This window comes from Epinephelus moara, chromosome 12 (genome assembly GCF_006386435.1).
Source record: "Epinephelus moara isolate mb chromosome 12, YSFRI_EMoa_1.0, whole genome shotgun sequence".
NCBI classification, from domain to species: domain Eukaryota; kingdom Metazoa; phylum Chordata; class Actinopteri; order Perciformes; family Serranidae; genus Epinephelus; species Epinephelus moara.
The window spans coordinates 3,576,075-3,602,087 of record NC_065517.1 but is presented as its reverse complement, the minus strand read 5'-3'; the positions used below and the strand labels follow the sequence as shown (position 1 = coordinate 3,602,087).

The window sequence follows — 26,013 nt, the reverse complement described above, 5'->3', positions numbered from 1 at the left end:
TCCAGAGTGACGTTCAGCAGTTACGAGCCGTCACGTGTTTTTAGAATCCATCGAGGAGAGAAGTAATCCATCAGGGAAACACTTCAGAAACATTATAAAGTGATAGTTGTACGTTTTATCCACTTATTTCGCAAACACCTAAATAATTATTTACTGTTTTGGAAGCGACACTTGTTAGACGGTGGCAGCCATGTTGATTCTGTCGTCCAATCACAAATTGTGTTATTAGATGGTGAAACGCGTGTAAACAGCTGAACCAATGACCGTTGCGAAATAGCGGAGGCGATCCTCAGAGAGTAAATAATGACCAAGATAGTTATCTGTAGTTTACCGAACTAATGACTGATGTGTTTATCTAAAACCCGCGATCCGACCCGCATGTTATTTTTTCCACCCAGATCCGAACCCGGGAAAAAATGTTTTTTTAAAAACCACCCGCAAATCAGCTGTTTTTGCGGGTACCCGTCGGGTACCCAGTGCAGGACTCTGATGTAGATGCATCTCACTATCTGAATAATACGTAGCCAAGTAGTTTTATTGCCTAAATCTAATTGTGACTGTTTCACAACATTAACCACGTATCACAATGTGTTTCAGCTGTGTGTCCCAGAGAGACGCTAAACGGTGCCCTGTGCATCACTATCAGATGCAGAGGGGTGTGACAAGGTGTCAGTATTTGTCTACTTAGGAATGAGAATGGGTCGGTGAGGCTGCACCCAGACACATTGGTACTCTTAGTTAAATGCTAACATCAGTATGATAACATGGTAATGTTTTGGTGATATTATATATACCATGTACGCCATTGTGGTTTATCATGCTAGCACCCTAACATTTGCTAATGACCAAAATATATTAAATTTTGGAGTTTTGGATTTAGGGTCCCTAAATTCTGTAGGATTCATTCTATTGGTACTAGTAGCCTAATGTACATGTTTCATGGCAATCCATCCAGTAGCTAGATAGAGATATTTCAGTCTGGACAAAAGTGGCAAACCGACAGACCAACATTGCCATCGATAGAGCTGCTTGGCAAGCACGGCTTAAAAATGAAGACAGGAATCCATGTCATTGGTGTTAAATCTGAAATCTTGTCAAATTAGAGCAAATAAAAGTCCTGATGATATTTTATATCTGAAATTTCCGTTTCATCCACAGCTACCGGACATACAGGAGGCCAAGGTACAAGGTAGCTTACAAAATGGTGACAGAAATGGAGTGGAAGTGTTGCCATGGTTACTCTGGGGAAGACTGCCATGATGGGCCGAAGGTAACCACTGACACTCAGGTCAATGGAGGCCGACCCCGCGTCACGCAGACGGGCTACAACACAGGTGGCGGTCAGAGAGGAGAAGGTAGAGACTGCAACAAAGCTCTATGAAATCCAAATGGCATCTACTGAAAATATGTTTTATGTTATTAGGATACACTTAATTCAGTTTGTATAAAAGTATCAAAACATGCTCAGCATGTACATATTTTCTCACATGTATCTTAAAGGAATACTTTACCCCGGAATGACCATTTGTATATCAATTACTCATCCTGTGTTATGTTGAATTTGTAAAGAATCTTGTTTTTTCTTGCATTTCTCAACTGTGTTCAAAGAATCCAAAAAACAAATAAATACTTGACTGAAGTAAATATCCACATTTAACAACAGGGATATCTATGCTCTATCTATGCTCTCTTCAAGCCCAGACTCCATTGAAAACAGCAACCTTACTTTTAACCCTAACCCCCCTGAACAGGGGACCTGTTGGTCTGCCTCTACCTCAGTCAGTCAGTTTGTTTGTGTTATTGTGTGACTTTGCTGAATGTGAACTAACCCTTTAAAACACCAAAGTCACACAATAACACAAACACCTAACTGATCAAGGTAGCTGTAGTACTGCAGCGAGGTTACCTGTTTAGTGAGGTAAACTGTTTTTGTCAATGGAGTCTGGCTTTGAAGAGAGCATAGATTAAAGGAATACGCCGACGATTTGGGAGTTATGCCCTTTCTCTATCATTTTCATGTTGAGACAACATGATATATATCTTTTTTGTGTCCGTACGTCCAGTGGCTGGGTCTCAGCGGTTAGCATTGCGGCTTAGCTTAGCGATCTATAGGGGGTCAGTAGCCTACTCATAAAAGTGAACAAATAAATGTTACAGAAACCCTGAAGCTGGTTTTTCTACACGTGCATTTAAAATAAACATGCTTAAACATTAATTCGAAAAACGAGAGTCCTTTTTAGTCATTTTAGAAGAAGTTTGATACACGGAACCCGCAGATCTGAAACTGAAAAATCTATACCCTTCCCCACTCTTTACTGTTACCTTGCACCCCCATACACAACAAGACTTAACCATGTCATATCTTAGCTGATCCTCACTACTGTTTGCTCTGGGCTGTTAAATTGTATTAATGGGACACAGGGGTTTTCTACCTGGAAGTTACTGTAAACAAACATTGTGATTCAGTCCATTTGGTTCCATACATTTTATGTCTCTGCACCAGCGATAGCCGTGGCCAGAGGCTACAATATCTCAAGAATACCTCAAGGAGATTTCTTCAAATTTGGCACAAATCTCCACCTGGATGTATCAATGAAGCAATTACTTTTTTGGTGGTCATGGGTCAAAGGTCAAGGTCACTGTGACCTTGTCTGCCTCGTTCTTGTGAATGAGACATTTCAAGAACACCTTGAGGGAATTTCTTCAAATTTGGCACAGATATTAACTTGGACTGAAGAATAAACTGATTAGAATTTTATGGTCGAAGGTCAAAGGTCAAGGTAACTGTGACCTTGTCTGTCTCATTATCGTGAACGCAATATTTCAAGTAAGGGAATGTCTTTAAATTTGACACAAATGTTCATTTAAACTGAAAAATAAACTGATCAGAATGTTGTGGTTGAAGGTCAAAGGTCAAGGTCAATGTGACCTCACAAAATATGTTTTTGGCTGTAACTCAAGAATGCATATGCTAATCATGACAAAACTTCACACACAAGGATACAATAATGAAGTGATGACATTGTATTTCTAAAAGGTCAAAGGTCAGCTCCACTGTGACTTCATAATGTTAATCATAAAACACTTTCCTGGCCATTATTCAACGTCATATCTCAGGAACAGAGAGGGAGTAGATACTGAATTTGTGACACTCATCGTGGGTGTCCACCTTGAAACTGTACTGATTGTATAGATCTTCTGTGCTGTCAGGGGACAATGGGTGTGGGGCATCCATGTTTTCACAAACATGGATGTAAACTCTAAGAGAAACTTGATGTGTGCACGGAGGCATATAACCGTGAAGCAGTAATTCTAGTTAGACTTTGAATTTTGCAAGCAGTACTTATTATACAGTATATTAGAATTAAATACCACATATCCTCTTTCATATTAACTGTTATTCGTTGTCTCCAGGTGACAGTGAGAGGATCAGACAGCTGGAGGATACAATCAGCGGTCTGACTAAAGACCTCCACAACATGCAGACCACCATCCACGGCATGAACCAGAGGCTGTACGTAAATGTTGTTTTCAGTACATCATCTACATGTTTTATTTCATGGAGTGTATTTGCAAGCATCCCAAAGTCCTGTTTACGTTTAGTACCGTAGAATCTAAGTACACTGTGTATCGTTCTATATTTATTGCAGTTTATTTCAGCAGTTCAGTTTAGTGAGAGAGGATACACTTATTAACATACTGTACATACAGAGCTGTGGTAGGGTAGGTTAGGAAGACATAAATCGTTAATCCTCAATAAGAACTTAATAGGATGCTACATAAATATACAGAATGTGCCCTTTAACCTAAACTGTGCACAAGCAGAATGAGCTAAATTTAGATTAAACCCATCCTCTCCACACACACTTCCTGTGTATGATACATTTTCAAATCACGCAATGTGGCGATTATCCTTTCATCCTCCACTTTGATGTCTCATATTATTTAACATATATGACAAATGTTAACCAAAAACTGAGGAAATCTCTACTCTCCTTCTCTATAGGCCTGGTCTGAATGGGGCAGTGGTCCCTGCTGATTCAGCTCAGCCACAGATGAAGGAAACCATCAACAACATCCAGACCAAGCTGGACCATCTCTACAACAGAACCCAGGTAAACAGCATTTCCTTCTTTCTTTACAGTCAGTAGGGTTATTCTGAAATCAAATCCAAGGATGAACAGTCTGAATGAACACTGTAGACATTCGCTTGCTTAGGTCCATGACCAGACCCTGCTTAACATCAACAACCACCTGGTGAATGGAGGAGGCAATGAACTGGATGGAGTGGTCAGAGGAGGAATTGGGGGAAACCAGCTGAACACCCTGAAGGAGGAGATACTGACGGAGCTGGAGACAAGGGTGACTCTGTCCTGCTCTGCCTGTCAGGTGAGGCTCAGCATAGAAAAATCTTTATTTGATTTTGTTAGAGACATTTTTAGATGTCACCCTGTGTAATGTCTAGTTGTAGTTTGTGTGGTTGTAAAATTTTAATGTTTTGACTTTGTTCCCTGTGGCCTTCTGTAAGTGATTTCTGCAGTAAATATAAAATCAGCCATATCCATGCAGTAAAAAACAAGAAAACAACATTCCCACATAGGCCGCTGCACTAACAACAAATAACACAAAAGCAGTAAAAGAAAGATAGAAAACAGTGGCAACATGACCAAACACAATTTTCTAGTGTTTTGAAAGAATTGGAGGGTTAGGCCCCCCCCCCCCAACAAAAATATTAGTTTTATAAATTAAGTTTTTATTTGCCTTATTATTAATGTAGTTTATACAGGAGATAAGAGAGGCTGTATAACTTTTCCCCATTCTTCTACCATGCCAGATCCACACTCACACAACTCTCCCAACCCGATTACTAAAATAAATGTTGTTTCTGTTTTACAGATATGTTACCTTTGAACTTTACTGTGAAGCAGATATGACGAAACTTTACATTTCTTTACATTTCAACAATGCTGTTGGACATGTGCAACTGTTTCAGCACAAGAACTCCTTGGTTATGTTGAGGGAAAGATCATGTTTTGGCTAAAATACTCAGTTTTGGGGACACTTTCCTGGCAAGAAACACAGTGATGTCTCTGTAAACACTTTTTGTGGCCCTATCTCCACTGGAAAAACAATGATGTGTCGCTAAAAAACACCCACATTTGAAACAGAACAGCAGCTTGAAACACAGTGATGACTCACTTAAACACAACCAGATTTGTTGTTTTTTGGTTTGTAGCTTGGCAGGCGTCTTGCCTAGGTTTCACATCATCCACTATCCCCTTAACCTCCAGATGACAAAGTCAGCTCATATAAGTTTAGAAATGTTGATATGATACAAATAAAACATGCGAATGTAACATATTAGCGGTTTGCAGAGTTGTACTATGCAAGCATTTCTTTCTGGGGACTGGGCTGACTTTCCACACATAGTATACAAAATACTTGAATATACTATCCAGAGTTTTATAGGAATGCATCAAAGAAAAAAACTTTGATGCAGGTTCCATTTTCTTAAAGCAGAGGTTATTTATTGTTAAAAACAGTGACTGGTATTGAGTCTGTGCATTCATTAATCTATCCATGGGTGCTATACAACAACAACAAAAACAACCCAAACAAATAAGGTGATTTCTTAGCTGACAAAGATTTGCCAATAATTGGTACAAATTGGAGGCAACCTATCCTCATGGAACAGTTTGTATGATCAAAAAAGTTCGAAAATAAAAAAAAAGGTCAATTTTTTGTAGCCCATCTACCACCCCAACCTGCCTCTTTACAAGGACACGGAACTGCTTCCTTGTTACCCGCTGTGAGGGTCCAAAGGACAGAGGGATGTTGTATGCTGTAAAGCCCTGTGAGGCAAATTGTGATATTGGGCTTTATAAATAAAATTGATTGATTGATTGATTGATTGATTGTTAACTGCCGTCAGTGCATTGGTCATGTGATTGCAGATATATACGAATTTGGGTGCATTGCTTTTCATAGGTAAACACAAAAACACAAACAACAGCTTGTAACAAAAAAAAAAGGGAGAAAACACAGACAAATGGGCTGACAGTAAAGTCCAGGCTGTATTTAACATGCAGTTTATGCAATGGTGGAAATACATGATTTTGACTCACCAAAGTGAAAGTGACATTGCTCTTCCTGCTATACCTGGCTGGCTCACATTGCTTATGTAAATGAAAACAGAAAAAAAATGTTGAAGGTATGAAATTCTTGGAGGAGCTCACCAGTGGGCAGTACCTTTCAGGGAGTCCCCAGAACTGTTTAGTCCAAAAACACCTTATGATTCAAATTACTTTTAAAAACGAATTTGGAATAAAAAAATTGGGGACATAGACAAATTGCCAAAAACCTTAATACATTATAGAAACAAATTATACAACTAGCAAATTAATTCCAGTCCTTGTGATCTCTGTTTTCTCCAGGCTGGTGTGGAGGACCTGAGGCGCCAGCAGCAAGAGGACAGGGAGCGGATCCAAGCCCTGGAGAAACTGGTCAGCTCCATGGACCAACACTTGAGGCAGAGCCTGGACATCTCCCGCAGTGAGACTCAACGCTCCCAGGCCTGCTGCAACACAGTCACTAAGCTGGAGAACAGGATGTCTGATCTGGAGGTCCGTGTCACCTCCACTGCTAACAAATGTGACACTGTTAAAGGACGACTGGATAAGGAGCTAGCAGGGACAGGTGGAGGAAAGGGAAGAGTGACAGAGGACAGATTGAATGGCAGACTGAGAGAATTGGAGAAGAAGGTGAATAACACGGTGAGGAAGACGGAGCAGCGGTGTACAAACACAGGGAACAATGTGAAAGACAGTGTCCAGAGAGACGTCACACAGCTGCGCAACATGGTCCTCAGTCGGCTGGATGATAACAGCTTCAAGATCGGCAAGATAGAACTGGACGTGTCTGTTCTGGGAGATACAGTCACTGACCACAGCCGGCGTTTAAGTCAGATGGAGAACATCACAACGTACCTGGACAGAAGGCTAACATCAATCGCAAACATCTGCAATGAGACCTGTGGGGCTAACGGAAAAGTCCAGAAGACTGACGACACTGTGAAAACCTTAGAGTGGAGAGTTGTGGCTAATGAAGAGGAGATTCAGAAGTTCAACACCAAGTTAGACGATCTGTCAGTTTCAGGGGACTCGCTGATTGACAGAGTGATCAGCTTAACAGACGATGTCAAAAAGATAATAGCTGTGACGGGGGAGAACAGCGAAAATTTCAACCGGATTGTCACAGAGGTTGAAACATTGGGCCGTGATTTTGAGGACTGTTCTATTTGTAGCAGCGTAGAGGAGGATTTGCGCTTGCTCACCAACTCCACTATGAGCGGCCTCAGCAAGTGCCAGACAGAACTTACAGATCTACGGAGAAAGGTCAACTCAGAAGAATCTGTCTGCTCTCAGGTGTGCTCCAACCTTCAGGAGGAGGTAGGACGACTCAGAGAGGATGTAGAGGAGTGTACTGGACAATGTAAAGTCAACATCAATGATCTGAAGAAACGCCTGGACAGTCATGGAAGATTAGGTGGGGATCTGAAGTCCATCCAAGGAGAGCTGGCTGGGGTCATGGTCACATTTAACTCTATCAATGACACTCTGAAGGGCCTGGGAAGGACTATACAGACGCATGGGAATACACTGACTGATCTGACCAACACCAAGGACAACATCATTTCTGAGGTAAGGTACACAACTAACCTCTTCTAATTTTATCTGAACATTATCTCTATTTTCCTACAGTTAGTACCAGATTACATAATTCCTCCCAGGCAATTTCGTCAGAAATGGATTAGACATATAGATCCATTTTATTGGACATAAATGTACTGTTTCAAAGCCTTCTCCATGCTGCCAGGAATTGTGGTGGGAAAAATATAGAATGTTGGTGAAAAAACCCCTAGAATCAGATAAGAGTGCCCCAGAAATGAGTGCTTAAACACTGAAATGAGTTGGCATTTTTGCACTCCTGGTTCTCTCATCTCAAAGCCAATGGGTTTTTGGTTAAATACCTGAAATAATCATCTTCTGGTTAAAGCTACTCTTACTTTTCTTGCATTTCACACAGCATTTAGAAAAAAATTGAACATCCACAACTCCTGCCTCCCTCCAAAGTCCCATCCCCCTCCTCCTGCAACTCCACCTCCCTCCAAAGGCCTACTCCCCCCTCCTCCATTACGTCCTCATTACGTCTATGATAGACGTAGGTGTTGGCAATGTAACGTTAGATACACGGAAGACACGCTGCTGATTGCAGACAGTCAAACGCAACCCCGGAGTTTTAAAACTCACCTGGAGTCAGTGATGACTGATGAGTTTTAGAATAAGGTAACAGTGCTAATGTTACATAGTAGCGTTAACGTTACTAGTAAGTGGAAACGCACAAGGAAGATAACGTTAATGTTTCAGAGGCTATGCTACAGTAGGCTAACGTTAGCCATTAGCAAGACGAGATGAAACGGTTTGGAGACTAAAATGTTTTTTTGTACTAGGCTGGTACAAAATGTGTTAATATGTGATTGACTGGCTACTGGAGCCAGCCAAAATTAGCCATTCAATGAACTGCAGTTTTTGGCACTTCCACAGTGATTTCATTTTTCAGCCTCGGAGGCTGCTGCTGCTTGAGCCATGTTGCTAATTTGGCCAAAAAAAAAAAAAAAAACTTACAAAAAATAATGATAATCTGTGTGGCATAATATGGTTCCCCCCTGTTCCTTTCTGAATATATGACCCCTCTGACTTATCTCATGGCCCCTGTGGGGGTCCAGAGCCCAAGCTTGGGAAGCATCGTACTATAATACATAGATCAGAATTAAACAGGAAAGCTCAAGCTACCTATATAAAGATGATGGTAATTGTGCTAATGATCTGTGTGGTACTGGTAAAAAAAGATTTCCGTACCACTTTTTGTTAAGCTTTCGGTCTGCTTGACCTTCATCAGAGCATTAAACTGTATCTATTGAAACAGAACTTTTCTTTATGGACTTTGAAAACAACACTATGTCAATCAAACATGCCTAATGGCTATCTTGGCAACAGTGTCTTCACATAATATTATTATAGTAAGGAAAATATTTGAGTATATTATAAACATTTGGGTTTTCTTGACAGACATAGCTTGGATAATATGCTTACATATTTTTGTGTGTGTAAGATACCATAGAAAAATAAATTGGAGCATAGATTGAGAAAAAGATATATTTATAGTAGAACTTTTGTCAAACGTTGTCCAAAATACACACATTAACAAGTATCTACATTCTCTACAAGGTGGACAATTTGCAGAAGGAGCTGACAGATCATGTTGATGACTCCAAGATTCGATTTGGCAGTCTGGGCAAAGAGATCAAAATAATTAGGAGCAACTATGTGACGGAGATCGGGGAGTGCCGGCGGTCCAGCGATGGTCTGGACAGAAGACTTTCTAAGCTGGAGGAAGTATGCACACGCTTGGACTCTTTTTCAGACAGCCTGGAGAGGATCAAGGAGGGTCTGGACCGACATGTGTCTGGGCTGTGGAGCTGTGTTAATGGACTCAATGTCACGGTAACGTCTCAAGGAGATCTTATCAATGATATCCAGAACGTCCAGCTGGAGAATGTCCACTCCGACATACGCAGACTGAACTCTTCAGTGGTGGACTTGGTCAAGGAGTTCCACAGTTTCATAGAGCAGGACTTCATGGGTGAGTTGCAGTGGACAGAGGGCATGGGATTTGACTTTTGGACAAGAGATAGCACTCAGCCGAAGGGAGGCAAGGTCAGGGAAAAATAGACCAAAGAAAGAATCCAGTCTGTCATCACTTAAAGAGCCTATAAAGTCTGCAATCTGTCTGAAAGAGAAGTTTCAGTAAACATGAGGGTGAAAGGCACATCCTAAGGCACACCATGTTAAATGTCTTAGCTTTCTTGGCTTACTGTTCATGTTTATAGAATTCATTTTAGAGGAACTAGTTAGTCTCTGTGTTTTGGTTCAAAATTCTTGGGGAGTTAATAAACCATACATTTTTGGAATCTTGGAATATAAGAAATATAAAAACTAATCTTTAATTTAAAAAAAAAAATCAATTTTAAAAATGATGAACGATCAATACACTTATTTTTCAAAATGTCAGGTTCCAAGCTATGCATTTGTTTACTTCTGGTGGCAAACCATACATTTATTTATTCAGAGATTCACATCAACTAAAAAAATCATGTGGACACGCCTTGTCCTTGCAGTAGACGGGGAATGTTGGTAGCAGTCTGTAGCATGCTGCATGTGAACTTTATTGGTGGCACTGGAGTAACACTTGCTATGCTAGTAAGCATTACTGTTTTTCAGAGTTTATGTTGTGCAGTCGTAAATAGTAAATGGACTGCATTTATGTAGGGCTTTTCTAGTCTCAGCGACCACTCAAAGTGCTTTACAACACAAGTTAACATGCACCCATTCACAGCTCATTTATACAGTGGTGGCCAAGGCTACCATACAAGGTGCCCCCTACTCATCAGGAGAGACAAACACTCACATGCACACTTACATACTGATGGGGGAGGGGGGGCGGTTCAGTAGTTTTCCCAACAACATTTCATTACATTGTATGTCCATCTGTCCTTCAATCAGACTCAAGGAGAAAATCACTAGACTTAGGTGGACAAAGGTCAAGGTCACTGTGACCTCATGTTCATCCCATTCTCATGAAAGAGATAACTTTGGAACGCCTTGAGAGAATTTCTTCAAATTTGGCACAAATGTCCACTTGGACTTTAAGATGAACAGATTAGAATATGGTGGTCAAAGATCAAGGTCACTCTGACCTCCCATTCGTCATTCTCGTGAATGTGATATCTCAGCAACACCTAGAGATTTCCTCAAATCTAGCACTGACATCCACTTAGACTCAAGAATGAATTGATGAGAATCTGTTGGTCAAAAGTCAAAGTCACTGTGACCTCACATAACACGTTTTTGATCTGCTCGTCAAGAGTGACAAAAAAATCAGTATCTTTCCCAACATGTAGATTGCAGGGTCCAAGAATCAAATGATCAACTGGAACATTACTCTTCTTCCTATGCTTGCTCTTTGGTTGCAGGCATGGAGGTTAAGAATCTAATCTTGGCAGCACCACAAATGGGCCAGTTTCTTTTTCACACAAAATGCAGTGTTTCCAGTGTTTTATCTGGCTGTGGACCAAGTTTTGGACATGCTAAGACCTACAAGCAAAGAACAATGATGGTTAAATTTGACAGGATATGCCTGCATAAAGATATTGTTTTAATTAATCATTATAGTTTATTATAATTAACCACAGTGGTATGAGAGCTGTATATGTGGTTCCATTTGGTCTTTTCTACGAGGCATGGGATCTTAAGAGGGATATAGCAGGTCAACAGTATATGCCACATGGATGTGGTATACTTATCTAAAAGCAGGGAAGTGAAGCAGAAGATTAATTTGCGATGCAGCTCAAGTGTGTCAAGTTCTTAAAAATGTACTAAATGTGATTTGGTCAGTGCCTGTTCAAACTATAAGAGTTTAGAGTGCATAGGGGCTTAGAACATTATGATGAAAGTATATGATGCCATTCCCATCCTCAAATACGTCTCATGAGTTGCACCAGTTTTTGGGTTGATGCCATCACAGACTTGGTGCAAATTGTGACCATTTATGATCACACAAAATCCCTCCAAAATACCACATTAAGACATCAAGACCTCTAAGAACACTGTAGAAAAATCTAGGCTCTGGTTTGGTATCAAAAACTTTTGACACTTGGAGATTTCTGTGTGAATTATATTTTTTGGGTGACTGGATGGTGAGCACTTTCTGCAAATTGTATTATGTATCTGTGAAAGTCATACATTGTCTGAATGCCTGAGGTCTGTATTTTGTGGTTTGAAGGTTTCATGAGACTTTGAAAAATGAGATATTTTTTAAAAATTTAAAAATTGAAAGATTTTGGGGGGGTTTGTCATACTCTAAACCTACTAGTTACTGGTAAAGAGGATTTTCAGAAGGGTGTTTCCCAGCTGGGATGTCTCATCAAATATCCCTCTACCCCAGGTCCACCTGGTCTCCCGGGCCCTCAAGGAGAGAGAGGTGAGCGCGGAGCCCAGGGTCCTTTAGGACTCCAAGGGAGGGTAGGACTCCCAGGCAGAGAGGGCAAGCAGGGACCAGCTGGACCCCCAGGTAAAGACAACAAACTTTGTCTTTGAGTTTGATTACACTGTTTAAATCACAAGCTGTATCTTTGATCTGTCTTTCTTCACGTCGACTGTGGATACATTCTGATAGGGATAAAAAATAAACAGAAAGAATGATACAATTGGATGATTAACTCAATGTTTTTGTGTTTCATCTTACTTCTCAGGTCTCAGAGGCGAACAGGGTATGTTTTGTTCTTACTAACCAGAAGATCAAAGCACTTATTACTGTTTGATCTTTGTTTCTTACTAATTCCTACTCTTTTTCTCTCCACCATGATCAGGTCTTGCAGGGTCTGATGCACACGTTCCACGCCTTTCTTTCTCTGCGGCACTGACTCGTCCAATGAGAAGCGCAGGAACCATAGTGTTCAATGAGGTCTTTGTCAATGAAAATAATGTCTACAATCCCAGAACAGGTAAGCTTTAGATTGGGTGGAATTTTAACTGGTGCCTGCCAAGAGTATTACTGTCTTTTTTTAAAGATTACGCCAAGGAAAAATAAGTCTTTTTCATGTGAACTTAAAGGGTCAGTTCACCCAAATTATAAAATAATGTATGTAATGTATTTTATCCATCACCATAGCCATGCAAACAGTGAACGCAATATCTCAGGAATACCTGGAGGGAATTTCTCCGAATTTGGCTCAATCCTTTATGCAGGGCATACACTACATGATATCAGCCTGATTATAGCCCGACACAGCGTCGTACAGTGTCGGCTCGGATCGTGAACGACAATGAGTGTCGTACGCGATAATCCATCATTTCATCTCGTGTAGTGTGTCATAGTAGACGACAACTGACGCCACGTCTGGGACGCCTCACGACGTCCTGAAAGAATTCTAGCATATTTGATTTTCTTTTTGTCGTTCACGACTGCTCTCGTCACATCCGTCGCTTTGACCAGTAGAAACACAGAGCAATCTGCTGCTGTGGATAATTGTACAACAACACCCCAGCCTTTTTGATATTTCCTCTAGAGATGTTTCCACACAGAGTAAAAAGGGAAAAATGATGGGGTGAAACAGCAGAGGCACTTTATCAACCCGCTGAGTGCTACCATTAGCATCAAGCTAGTAAACAATGTTACTTCTTCATAATGAAGATGGACATAATATAATAAAATTAAAAAATAGTGGCTGGGCTTTTGCTCACCAGACCTGCAGAGGGTACCAGCTTCATTTGAAAAAGGCTACATTATAAACTGGCCGTTATTTATTATTCCCTCTGTATTTTTATATTTTTACTTTGTATCCACTCCCATTTGTCTTGATAAAGTTAATGCATCGCGCCATCATTTCAAACTCTACATTTCCTGTATCTGTATAAAATTAAAAGCTCCTTATAACTTTGGTTGAGAGAATTTCTTAATTTTTCAAACAGACTTTTATCGTGAAACATTTTCAGGAACTTGTTGTGGAGGATTCAGTGACTTGCATATTTGCATGCAGTACTTCAAATGTACCACCTGCCCTCTGGTGGCACTTTTGACATTACTACAACAACCTTTCAGCTGGCACATGAATAGTAATAATAATAATAATAAAAATAGGACAAGAATAACCTGATGACATCACACATGTCGTGAAAGATGACCGGGAATGATTGGTGTGGACCATTGTGTAGTCTGTCATGTCTGTCAGCCAAGTCATGGCACTGTTTCATGACTCAACAATCGCCTAATCTGACATAGTGACTGTCAGAACAGACAAAATGTTGTGTAGTGTAAACCAGGCATTACTTGGACTCAAGGATAAAATGATTAAAATTTGGTGGACAGAGGTCAAGGTCACTGTGACCTCATGTCCATCTTATTCTCAAGAAAGCGATAACTCAGAAATGCCTTGAGAGAATTTCTTCAAATTTGGCACAAATGTCCACTTGGACTCAACAAAGATCTAATTAGAATTTTATGGTCAAAGGTCAAGATCACTGTGACCTTGCGTCCATCTCATTTTCATGAATGCGATATCTCAACAACTGCTAGAGAAGATTTACTCAAATTTGGCAATAATGTCCACTTGGACTCAAGAATGAAATGATGAGATTTGGTGTTCAAAGATCAAAGTCATTGTGACCTCACATAGCATGTTTTTGGTAATATCGTGGGAATTCATATGCTAGTTTTGACACAATTTCACACAAATGTCTAATAGGATAAAATGGTGACATTATGGCATTTTATATCCAAATGGTTAAAGGTCAACTTCACTGTGACATCATAATGTTCTGCAAAAACACTCAATTAAGTAATAAAATGTTTGTTTAGCCAAAGAAAACCCTTCTGTTTCTTATTCCTCTAAGGGTCATTCTGACTGATAATAATAAAATTCTGTAATTCCATGATACCACAATATTTTCTGAGATGGTTATTGTACAGTGAAAATCTCATACTGTTGCAACCCTACATGCAACAAAGGTCCAAGGACTGGAATCAATCCCGGGACGATGCGATAATGTGACATGCGCTGTAACCACTCAGCTACTGATGCACTCCTGTAGCCATTTTGCTGTTGCTGTTTTTCATGACTGTAGGGAGGTAGCCAGCACAGAAAAGAGCCTTATCATCCTGCTCTGATTGATGAATTGTTCTCCAGATCAGGTAAACAGCTGTCAGTGAACACAATTACTGATGGCAAAATTAAGTCTTCATAACCATTTTCTTTATTTTCTGACCAGATAAAACCTGGCATATAAAAACAAAACTATCTAACCTGACCTTTTAAAATATTGTTTTCATGCATTGTCTATTAATGTGATTCAACTGTAATTATTTAATTGACCTCCAAAGTTTATGAAAGCTACTTAGCAACAAGAATCCCAGCAAACTTTTGATGAAATAAGGAGCTCCTCATGACCCAGCAAATACATAATATTAAGTCTTCCATGTTACCTGCTTTCATCTTCCAGGGTATTTCACAGCTCCAGTGAGTGGGAAGTACTTCTTCAGTGGCATCCTTACGGGCCATAAGAACATGAAGATCGAGGCTGTGTTGTCCAAGTCCAACACTGGTGTGGCCCGAGTGGACTCAGCTGGGTATCAGCCTGAAGGCCTGGAGAAGCCCATGGCAGAGGCCAAACACATCCCTGGGGCTCTGGCTGTCTTCAACATCATCCTGCCCTTGGAGGCAGGGGATACAGTCTGCATCGACCTTGTCACTGGCAAACTGGCCTACTCCTCTGAACCCCTGACCATCTTCAGTGGCATGCTGCTGTACGAGACCATCTGATTGGATGTAGTCTCAACCTCTTGGTGAAACTTTCAGCATGAGAGCATCTAATTTGTCTGCTGGATTGTTAGAGACAGAGCTGCTGGTTGAACAGGCGAATAACTGAATTACCTGGACTGATTCATTCAGCAAGGAGAAAAATATGTTACTTTATGTGCTAAGAAAGAAGGAAAGGAATCCTTTTCAACCACGATCATTTTTGTGTTTCACAGCTTTAAGAAAAACTATTTGTGCAAAGAGCCATTGTGTTTTTTTATTCTTTGTTGTCTTCAGATAAAAGCCTCTGCAGGGTTATCTTATAATTCCATATATCATGCTGTTCCATCAAGACAGCCTTCAGGTCTGGTGTTAATGAAAGGACATTTGGTAAGATGATAGAAGATTAAGGATGTGGGTAGTCTTTTGTTTTTTTTGCGTGTAATCCACCCACAGCATATCATACTGTATGTTCAGAGGTTACTACACACCATTTCTTCCCATTTCTAATCTAGTTTTCTTTCCTTCATGCTCACAGTTTCATTTTGACCACAAGCAGATTCCCAGAAACATAATGCTGAATGCCAGTTGTCTTGGAAAAAATGCAGAGTGATGGAGGTAGAGGGGACACAGTCCAAACCACTATTCTTTACAAGGAAATACACAAATGAAGTCACTGACAGTTCATTCGAGAAACCACAGGATTTTATAAATCATACAGCAGCAAAACAATAAGACCATTTTAGGACATTAGCTATGCCCAGAAACACGAGGGGAGGAGGAGGATGGCCTGGAGGAAGAATGGGGATTTTTTCCCCCCTCTGATTTAATAAGGGCCATCCAAAGTTGGTGGAGGATCAAGTAAAGTTATGAAGCTGTTACTATCAGTCTATCTTACAATGGAATTTTTGTGGAAAGCTAACAAAAACAAATAATGAAGCTGAACCCTTGTCTCTATGCTACAAATCCCACCTCTTTCATGTATACGCACACACTTCCTGCCTATAGAAGTTCAATTAAAATGTCTGCAGAATAACACATGTGCATGATATCAAGTTTGTAGATAATTTTGAATGGATTTTACTGAACAAAAATTTAACCACAATATTTTTGTTTTTGCTTCGATTTATCACAGTTTTCACTCAAAGATCTTAGACTTTCTTTAATGCACTCAATAGATTTATTTTAATTTGGCAGTACATCCAACCGTCCTCACATCACGTCAGTTACTATGACAAACTGCTGTCAGGTCAATACCCTGGTAACGACGCCGAGCATACAAATGAGCTTTCATGAGACGGTTTCTGATGGTTTGTGCAGAAATTGTAATATCAGTAATATCAGCTGTTCGGGTGGCTGGTCTCAGACATTCTTACAAGTGAACATGCTGGATGTGGATATGCTGAGCTAGTGTGGCTACACAGCCCGTTGTTCTGAAGTTGTCAGCCCAGTGTTCGCTTCCTGTGTGAATGTAGAGCCAAACCATGATGTCTTTTTGTAAACTTAACCATGTGCTTTTGTTTCCCATTGCCCAGAACGTCAGCAGCAGATAAGGATACCTAGTGTGTAATATTTAGATGTGAAAGGCCACTGACAAAGCGGTGACTTGGGAGAATGCACTGTGCTATATGTGATCTGTGGTTGTGAAGATGGTTGGACGTACTGCAAAACTCAAGGAAATTACATTGGAGACCACTTATGGTAGTAAAATCAACATTGTTGTTGTTGTTGTTGTTGATGTTGATGTACATGGACAACAGTTCCGGTGGACATTCTTGAAGTCAGCATGCCAAATCGCACACATTTTAGAGTGACCTTTTATTCTGACCATCCCAGGGCACCTGTGTAGTAATGATGCTGTTTTATCAGCATATGCCACACCTGTCAGCTAGATGGATTATCTTGGAAAATGAGAAGTACCCACTAACATGGATTTAAACAAATATAATTGGATAATAGTATGTGTTGAGTGCATGAAAACAGTCTTAGATCTTTACCTCAAACCTGTGAAAAAACAAAAGTGTTGCATGCAAGTTTTTGTTTAGTATAAAAGGAATATTGCACATTTCCTGCAGAGCAGATTGGGCCACATATTGCATTATATTACATTAGGGTGAATGGATTGATATCAGCATATCAGGGTTTGTTCACAATACATATATTTTCACATTTTCTTTAGTGTTCAGTATGGGAATGTAATTTTATGTTTTTATGCATTGTATAACCTTGAAGGAATGTAAATATTTTTAGCCCATATAAGATTTTTACCACTTCACCTACCAGGTATTGTATATGTTTTGTATGTTTTTGCCACATGTGTGCCTCAAATACAGATACCCACTTTTACACAGCTGATGTCAACAGTCTCACCTTTATTTGGATTGTGTTCCTTTATTAAATGTGTTAGTGTGTGCCAGTCGTTGCAAACTGTTTAGCCTGCCTTAGACTTATTTAATGTGGCACTTTTTTTGGCTTTCACAGATACACACAGCTGGGTTGACTTTTATTTTTGGCTCCAGCTTAGAACTCTCACATCCCTTTCTCCTGACTTTATAGGTTAATTTTAGCCGAGGACTTGAAGAAGACGCATGAAAAGTTATGTCTTATGCTGCACTGCAGTGACACCTGGTGTTCAGTATCATTACCCTCATAGCTGTGATGTTGCTGCTGGAGAAATATCACATCTGCCATTCTTTGTGCATTCATTACTTATTTAGAGGATATGGAGATATGGAATGTTTGTGGGCTTACTGGTTCTATTCACATCTTTATGCATCTTTAGTCTTATTATCATTATCTTTTTTTCAATACATTAAAGTAGTATATTTAAATTTTCATAAAATGCAAAAGCAATCTGGGACACTTTGCCTCCTGGTGATGTGCTAGAAAGAGACATCCTGTAAGTCTTAAATGAGGGGTTCTCCTCCACAGACTACCCTGGAAGATAGGAAAAACATTTGGTGCAGTAGTGGACACTTAAATTTGTTATGTTTGAAAACATTATGGGCAATCAGTGGTGATATTTGATGGGTAAAGCAGCCAGCTATCTACAAAGTATAGTGTCATACAGAGGAATACAAAGACTGGCTGGAAGGTTTCATTCACATCAGCTATGTCACTGAGGTTGAAAAAGCAGGAGTTTCTGTCATATAATGACAACACGTTTCATACACCTGTTGGGGGATGGACTGAGACTAGCAGGGACTGATGTTGATCCATTTAGTATATGATGGTGTACTTTTAATATATATATATGTATATATATATATATATATATATATATATATTCTAGAATAATTTTTAAAACCCTGAATGGTTACTATTGCAATTCTCTCTGAGTCAAAGCACATATTGACTGGACTATAACCTCCCAGGGATTTATTTTTTTCTTAAATAGCATACATGATGCATGTCAGAGGTAAGATCTGACAACCTCTTACAGAATTGACGGAAAGTTATATATTTGTAAGTTTTACAGCAGTTGTGGGTAGACATTTAATTTTTCAAAGTTGCCAAGAGTTCTGGTAAAGTTTGTCAAAATATTCATTTTCAACCATAATTCTTATTTAGTTTGGATTTAGAAGGGCTATGGGGTTAAGGTTGAGACACACCTGACAGCAATACTATTTAATGAATTTATCAATAAAATAAAAATAGAAAGCTTACCAGTACTTAAGCAGCATTCCTTGCCTTTTTGGAAACCAGGAAGTGAGACAGGATTCCTTGGGATAAAGCTAACTTGTTTTATGCCTGATTAAATCATGTTTTTGTAAAAATCTGACACATCTGCGAAGGGCCATAATTTTCACAAAAACTTAATATTTTTAAACAAAGACAATCATAACTACATTTTGACATCAATGTTATCAGTATTTACTGTCAGTTTTAGATTTTGAAGGCTTTTAACACATTTTGAATAGTTTGAAGTTGTGACTTCTTGTCTGGAGCAAGGCTGTTTTCTGGCACAGAGCAGGTTTAGAAGTTTTAAAAAAAATGATAGCAGACCAAAATATTCAATAAATCTTTTTTCTTCTTTTTTCCCTCTTTCTTTTTAATTTTATGTATTTATTTATTTTTCCAAATTAAAAATGATGTTTCACCCCACAAGCAGAATGTGTTGATTACTTATCATTTTCAGGGATTTCTGGTATATGATTTGTCCCAGTTCTCAGGAATAGGTGTTATAGGCCTACTCTTATTATAAATTTATGGTTATACTGCACAAGTTAAAAAAGTGGGAGTTTTCTGACACCTGGATGTTGCTGAAATGTGACGTTTAGGGAACAAAATGTGGTGTTAAGTAACGCCTCCCCATTATGTTAATTGTTTTCAGTTTAAGTGTATTTTTGTTGTTTAGTTTATTAAAAATTAAAAAAGAATATGATATGCTTCAGGTAACGTACACCTCTTGCTGCAGTTGTATTTGGTGCCACAATCGTCGTATTACCGAGCTCATCACCAGCCCTTGAAGGCAGCATCAGACACCACCAAAACCACCTGCAAAATCCTTCCCGGGATTTTCACGCGTTCCGTTGCCATGGAGCTGAGTTTGTTTCCTCTCCCCGGCTCACACAAAGTGAGATGTTGTGCTTTATAATAAGGTGAAGACTCAGAAGAGAAACTCGCTGTAAGTGTGACTGTCCTCTCTGTCTGGACGTGCTGATCATGTGAACAACAGGGCACGGACTTTAAAGTTTTCAGCACGGTAAGGAGCGCGTGTCAAACAAGGAACTACAGGGTAGCTAGCTAACGTCATTCCTTTAACGTTAATTTAACGTTACCGGGTGGGTATAATGATGGCTGAGGGTGTATTGGTCTACCATGGCCTCAAATTTAGTGTTTATACCGCTAAATGTTTTATTTATACAGCGTTATTGAGCTAAACTGAGGTCATTTTTCTTGCTTAATACAGCGGTAAAGTGTAGCAACTTTCAGTAAGGGACAAACTGGGTTAAGTGGCAGTGAAGTAACGTTACTGTTCATACGCAAGTAACGTCAACGTTAGATTGTCATGGTTTTGATAGGTTGAAAATTCTATATATTGGAGGTAAAGTAACGTTAAAAGTCTCTTAGATTTCTGAAAATGTGTCTAGAGGTCACAGACTCTGGTCTCTGTTGGACCTAAATTGAGGTAAAAGTTGATTATTTTAGTTGAATAAATGTGAATATTTGTGCTGCTCACTAGAATGGCTCCACAGACTGTTGTTAAGTGACAACTATCAACACAGCCCATGTGCTGTTTGCTGATCTCACATTATGAGTGAGTACAACTGGACAATAGGGGAGAATAGGGTCGGTTGTCACACTTTTTACTTTCATTTGAATCTCACAAAAAATGTGTCCTTGAAGGGGAACTACATCCATTTTCAACATTCATTCATGTTATTTCCAAACTTTAAGGCCCTTTTCACAGAGAAAGCATTTTGCAGGTTGCAAAACATGAGGCGCACTGCCTTTTATTTCCAAGTTGAATGCCATTATTAAAAAAAACACTTGGTGTGCCCTTTTACTGTTGCCAGGCAACCACCCCATCACCTCCTTACCCTAACCTTTCATCAATCTACTGTTTATTTATTTTATTTATTTCACAGTAATTAGTAGCTGTTTCCTAAAATGTTCAGGCAGAGGAGACTTACTGTAGCTGTGGGTGAGGGTGAGAGGCTGCCAGCAAATAGTTTGTTGGGCACAGGGAAACGGAGATCCGTGTGGGTACATGACACCCTAAAAAAGAGGGTGGATCATGGGGAGTACCATCAGTTGATCAAAGAGTTTTGCCAGAGCTGAGAACACAACAACAGAATAAAACATTCTGTTAGTCCACTAAATCAGTCTCCCGTTCATTGTCTGTGGAGCAGCTCCAGACTTTATATGACATCACAAGTTTGAGACGTAACATTTTAAAGAACACAACAAAAACATATGACAATCAACCCTATAGAGAATGTGACAGTCGTCCCCTACTGGGATGGGAATGACTTAGCTAACTAGCTGTAGCCTTGCTCAGAAAAAAAACTGTCTTAACTTTAGCTCACCCTTCATACAATTTAATGGTATAACTGTTTTATTCTAAACCCCTTGTGTGAAAGCCTAGAAGAGAAATATAGAAGAACCGTATATTTACATTTTTACACTAAACACTAAAAGTCATCTCACCTCATGCCAAGTTTCTAACTCCTGAAACAACCCTAAGTCAGAAAATTTCTGTATCAAAATTTTTTAACTGCATCCTCTAGGGAGCGAGAGCTAATGAATGTGATAACAAACCCATGTGACAACCAACCCCATTCTCCACTTCTTATGTAAAAACCAACCTAAATAAAAGCTGCACAGTTGCTCTCACCCTGGCCATTAGCATGTATACCTGCATATTTATAGTGGTGGAAAATAACTACGTGAATACATTTACTCAAGTACTGCACCACAGCTGGTTGTGATGTAGCTGTGTTTGACTTGAGTTTTTCTGTCATCTGTTACTCTATACTTGTACTCCATGACATTTTAATCGGAAATATTATACTTTTTACTTCACTACATTTATTTTATTAATTTAGTTATTGGCAGATTCAGATATATAATACAAATAGTAATCAACAAATAAATGATGATAAAGTAAAACTTTATTAACCCCTTGGCAAAATTTACAAGCTACCTAGCGGTAAGGACTGCAGATTGCACCTAGCTGAAACTTCTCTCAAGTGCCAAGCAGGAACTCCAGGTTAGAATTCCCTCATTGTTCTTTGTTAAGGTTTTTTTTTTTTTTTTTTACCGGGGGCTGCATTATCCACAGAGGTATCTTCCTCTCCAAAACAAACAGACCTGATGATGAAAACCGGTAAAAACACTGAATAAAACAGTTTCATGTTAAAAACACTGTTTTTCCAAGGGCTGCACCCAACTCAGAGTTATGTCAGTTGAATCAGACTCAGCTGTTTATTATGAATATTCAATGATTCTTTTTTTTTCCAAATAAAGTTTGAACAGACTCAGTGGGACGTTTAGTGTGACAGCGGCAGTCATGTAGTATCGTAAACAAGCTAACGGCAATAAAAATGGTTCGGAAATGTTCAGCATAATTTTTTTTGCCAACACTACATATCAAACAAAAGCCAGAGACTGTCGAATTAAGTTTCTGTGAGCTGGAAATTCACCACTTTAAAGCAGAAGAGACAAGATGAAGTTATTTTGGAGCCTTGCAGCAGAGAGTTTCTCCTTCTTTGTGCCGCTGCATCTCATCTGCAGCCGACTGTATCAAAGAGTAGCATGAAAATCAAGAGCGTTCACTCCACAGCAAAATCTGGGGACCAAAAGTACACTGCACAGCACACTGACCAGCAATCTCAGGTGATTACACCCTATAGAAAACCTACTTATCATATTATATTCCATTTCTGTCAATATATCCCCCTAAATCCTACACACTGGACCTTTAAATAAAATGTTGAATGCAGGACTTTTACTTGTAACACAGTATTGCTACACTGTGGCACTGATACTTTTACTTAAAAGATCTGAGTACCTCTTCTATCACTGCATTTTGGTCATAAAGTGATATGGGTTGTTCTTTTTTCCCAGCAACCCCTGTGTGACCCTATGATGAGCAGCAAAGTAGCAATGGGCCGCCTGCAGGTCCTTCAGATCTACCGCCTGCTGCAGTGCGTCCATGAAGGGGATAAGGTGCAGATAGAGAAGATGGTGAACCTTGGGGTGGAAAACCTCATCAATCTCACTGAGCCAAAGGACGGCACAGGGGTGCTTCACGTGGCAGTTTCAGCCAACAATCAGGGTGATGGGCCTCTGCTTTACTTCGTCACATTATTCCATTTAAGACATGGTGCTGCCCTGGCCTGCTGGAGCAATAAGTCATAATTAGTAGTGGCTAACATTTGAAAGCAATGACTTTAGACGGTATTTACATAGCTTAGACACTGTGCATATTCAGTTTAGTTCAATGTAATTTGATTTACTCCCAAATTCCTATGTTAAATTAGTTGTTTCTTGGTATTTCTTTAATATTGTGGATTACATTTTTGAGTTCCTGCTGTACAGTAACTTTATGATATCCAGGAATTATTAGAATGCACAAGGCTACAGTCCAAAATGTTTGTGAGAGAAATCCAACAGTTCATAAAATGTACTGCAAACCAAAATCAGTATTGTTTTAAAGTCACTTTAATGTCCTGACTGTTTCTCCACTCCTCCTGACTCCTTACAGACTTGGTCAGCTTCCTTCTCTCCCAGGGAGCACACCCCAACATGCAGGACAAGAGGGGCCGCACCCCAGTCATGTTAGCTGCTGAGCTGGGCAATGATGTCATAGTGACACTGCTGGCCCAGAGCCATGCTGACTTGAGGCTCCAAGACAGTGAGGGTAAAGGTGAGCAGCAGCAGGCATTACCATTCACCATATAATGTGCAGGTGGTGGGTTCTGGAAAAACAAAAGACTTTGGGAGAGAAGAGTATCACATATATTTGATAGATTTAATACTTTATTTAAATTAAGTACTTTTATTGAAATTGAAATCTGAAAATTGTGAGAGAGCTGAATAATAAAAAGTCTGCATAGAAGTGACAGATCATCACCAGTTTCGGAACCCATCTGCTATCATATGACGATGATAAGCCTCTGGAGGTGCATAGTAATAGAAAACCAGAGATACAGTGCAACATGATTCAGTTGGATGAAAGTGTCCAGATCTACTTGTAAAGAATGCAGTGGCTTTAGTAAAGAGTAGGGGTTGGAATCAGAGGCCTCACCGTTATTGCAATTTTGAATGTTTTGCAATTTGCTGAGTATTGGTGTAATGTATATTGCAAAATATTATGATTAATTACCTTTTATCAACTAAAAATCATGTCCCCAAAGTAAATCTTTATGATATCTGTTTTACTGTTTTGTTTTTCTTACATTTATCATTTTTATTTTAGCAAAAAGTATCTAGTGGACTGAAAAACAATTGATTTTAGTGTTAAAAAGTCTTATCTATATTTGTAATATTAATAATTCATATGATTAAAAAAAAACAATATTTGCATTTTGTGTATCTATACAGTATTGCCAAAATATTGCGATACTATGCTGTATCGATATTTTCCCCCACCCCTAGTAAGGAGGAGGACAAATGTTAGAATTGTACATACAGTTCCAGCCTAAATGTAGGGTGTCATGGTTTTAATATTTTATGTATCAAACAAAATGCAAATATGCATGAGGGCTTAAAAGATAACTTAAGTATTGAATAATTGGCAAAAAGAAAATTGATTGATGTCTGAAGTAATTTACCAGGTAAAATTATAAACATTTGTTGCTTGTAGGTTCTTAAATATTTCAAATCACCTTAAAGTGGATATTGTGGATGTGTCTATTTCCGTTAATTCACCTGAAAGGCATAATCTTTCCAGGACGTTTGGGCTTTTTCAAGCATAGTTGCAGCCTAAAATGCCTGATTTAACAACATGATTTTTTGCAATGAAATTGCAGGAGCAAGAGGAAATTGCAAAGATAGTTGTGATTTGTTTGTGTAAATAATAAAAACTGAAAGGCAACCTATTCCAGTGAGAATAAAACCACACAGTTTGTGATTTGTAGACACAAACGTTACCACTAACCTTACATAACTAATCTAACTCACCTTGATTCTTTCGACACTGGCAATACATTTGGATGCAACAGCCTCTGTTGTGGTTATTTGTCTTGTTTGTTGTCCACATGTTTCAGCAGTGCTCCCGGTGTGTTTTGTGGTTAAAGAAGATGTTTGTCAGTTGATGGTGCAGAACAGTGAACCCCTAACCTGGAAATCCAGATGCCCCGCCCCTAGCAAATTCAAATTTGCACTGCATGGGGATCTGGCCTCGACAATCAGAGCCCGTTGAATCGCCATCGGACCAATCAGATCAGTCTATCTGGCAGAGGCGGGCTCTGGGCGGGCGTAACATGATGAGGACAGTGCTGCGCCGTAGGAGTCGAAAAGTAAACAGCCAAGATGGCAGCTGCCGAAGGACCGCATCCATTCAATTTAGCTTTGTAAGAAACGCTAAGCCAACGACACTTATCCTCCTTGAGAGAGGAACACAAGTCTGCCCTAGAAGCCTTTGCTTCCAGGAAGGACGTTTTTGCTGTTTTGCCGACGGGATACGGCAAAAGAATAATATATATCAGTTAGCCCCACTGGTCGGCAAACCAATGGGGCTTACTGCAATGAATATGTCACCTTGTTTTTTGCTCTGACTGGCTATCGTGCTATCCAATTGCGTGCGGCGGCATTTATAATATGCTTCAGTTAGTGCCGCCCCTTGGGTAGGAAGGGTGTATCGGTGAGGGCCAGACTCAAAATCTTTCTAGATTTGAGCCTGGAATTCCAGGCTAGTGTACCCCTGCTTTTGTGCAGGGAACTACACTGCATCGCCTCTTGTAGTAATTTTTGTTAGTAAATGTGTAATCTCTCAAGACAGATTCTGCAATTTACATTGTAGAATCTGTCGGCAGCCCTGTGTGAAAGACGACTACGGGAGGGGGGGCTTTGAGTTTGAACGATGCTGCGCTTTAGCCAATCACAATTGAGGGGGCGGGGCCGAGACGTGCAGGTGTCCCCAGGAAATGTGT

The 26,013-nt window shown here is 39.6% G+C and overlaps 2 protein-coding genes across 2 annotated transcripts in view; both read left to right on the top strand.

The window, feature by feature from the left end:
* The window catches only part of emilin1a (elastin microfibril interfacer 1a), a 49,563-nt gene extending 31,698 nt beyond the window's left edge, over positions 1-17,865 (top strand). Inside the window, exons 3-12 of the mRNA XM_050058846.1 lie at positions 1,159-1,355; positions 3,415-3,514; positions 4,007-4,115; positions 4,219-4,389; positions 6,435-7,700; positions 9,288-9,702; positions 12,064-12,189; positions 12,371-12,388; positions 12,488-12,622; positions 15,117-17,865. Of these exons, the coding sequence (XP_049914803.1) occupies positions 1,159-1,355; positions 3,415-3,514; positions 4,007-4,115; positions 4,219-4,389; positions 6,435-7,700; positions 9,288-9,702; positions 12,064-12,189; positions 12,371-12,388; positions 12,488-12,622; positions 15,117-15,436 (2,857 nt within the window). The 3' untranslated portion in view covers positions 15,437-17,865. The remainder of the gene's footprint in view (positions 1-1,158; positions 1,356-3,414; positions 3,515-4,006; positions 4,116-4,218; positions 4,390-6,434; positions 7,701-9,287; positions 9,703-12,063; positions 12,190-12,370; positions 12,389-12,487; positions 12,623-15,116) is intronic.
* Positions 17,866-19,974: 2,109 nt separating this feature from the next.
* Positions 19,975-26,013, top strand: part of ankef1a (ankyrin repeat and EF-hand domain containing 1a) — a 43,218-nt gene continuing 37,179 nt past the window's right edge. The window contains exons 1-3 of the mRNA XM_050058856.1: positions 19,975-20,117; positions 22,985-23,195; positions 23,625-23,786. Of these exons, the coding sequence (XP_049914813.1) occupies positions 23,003-23,195; positions 23,625-23,786 (355 nt within the window). The 5' untranslated portion in view covers positions 19,975-20,117; positions 22,985-23,002. The remainder of the gene's footprint in view (positions 20,118-22,984; positions 23,196-23,624; positions 23,787-26,013) is intronic.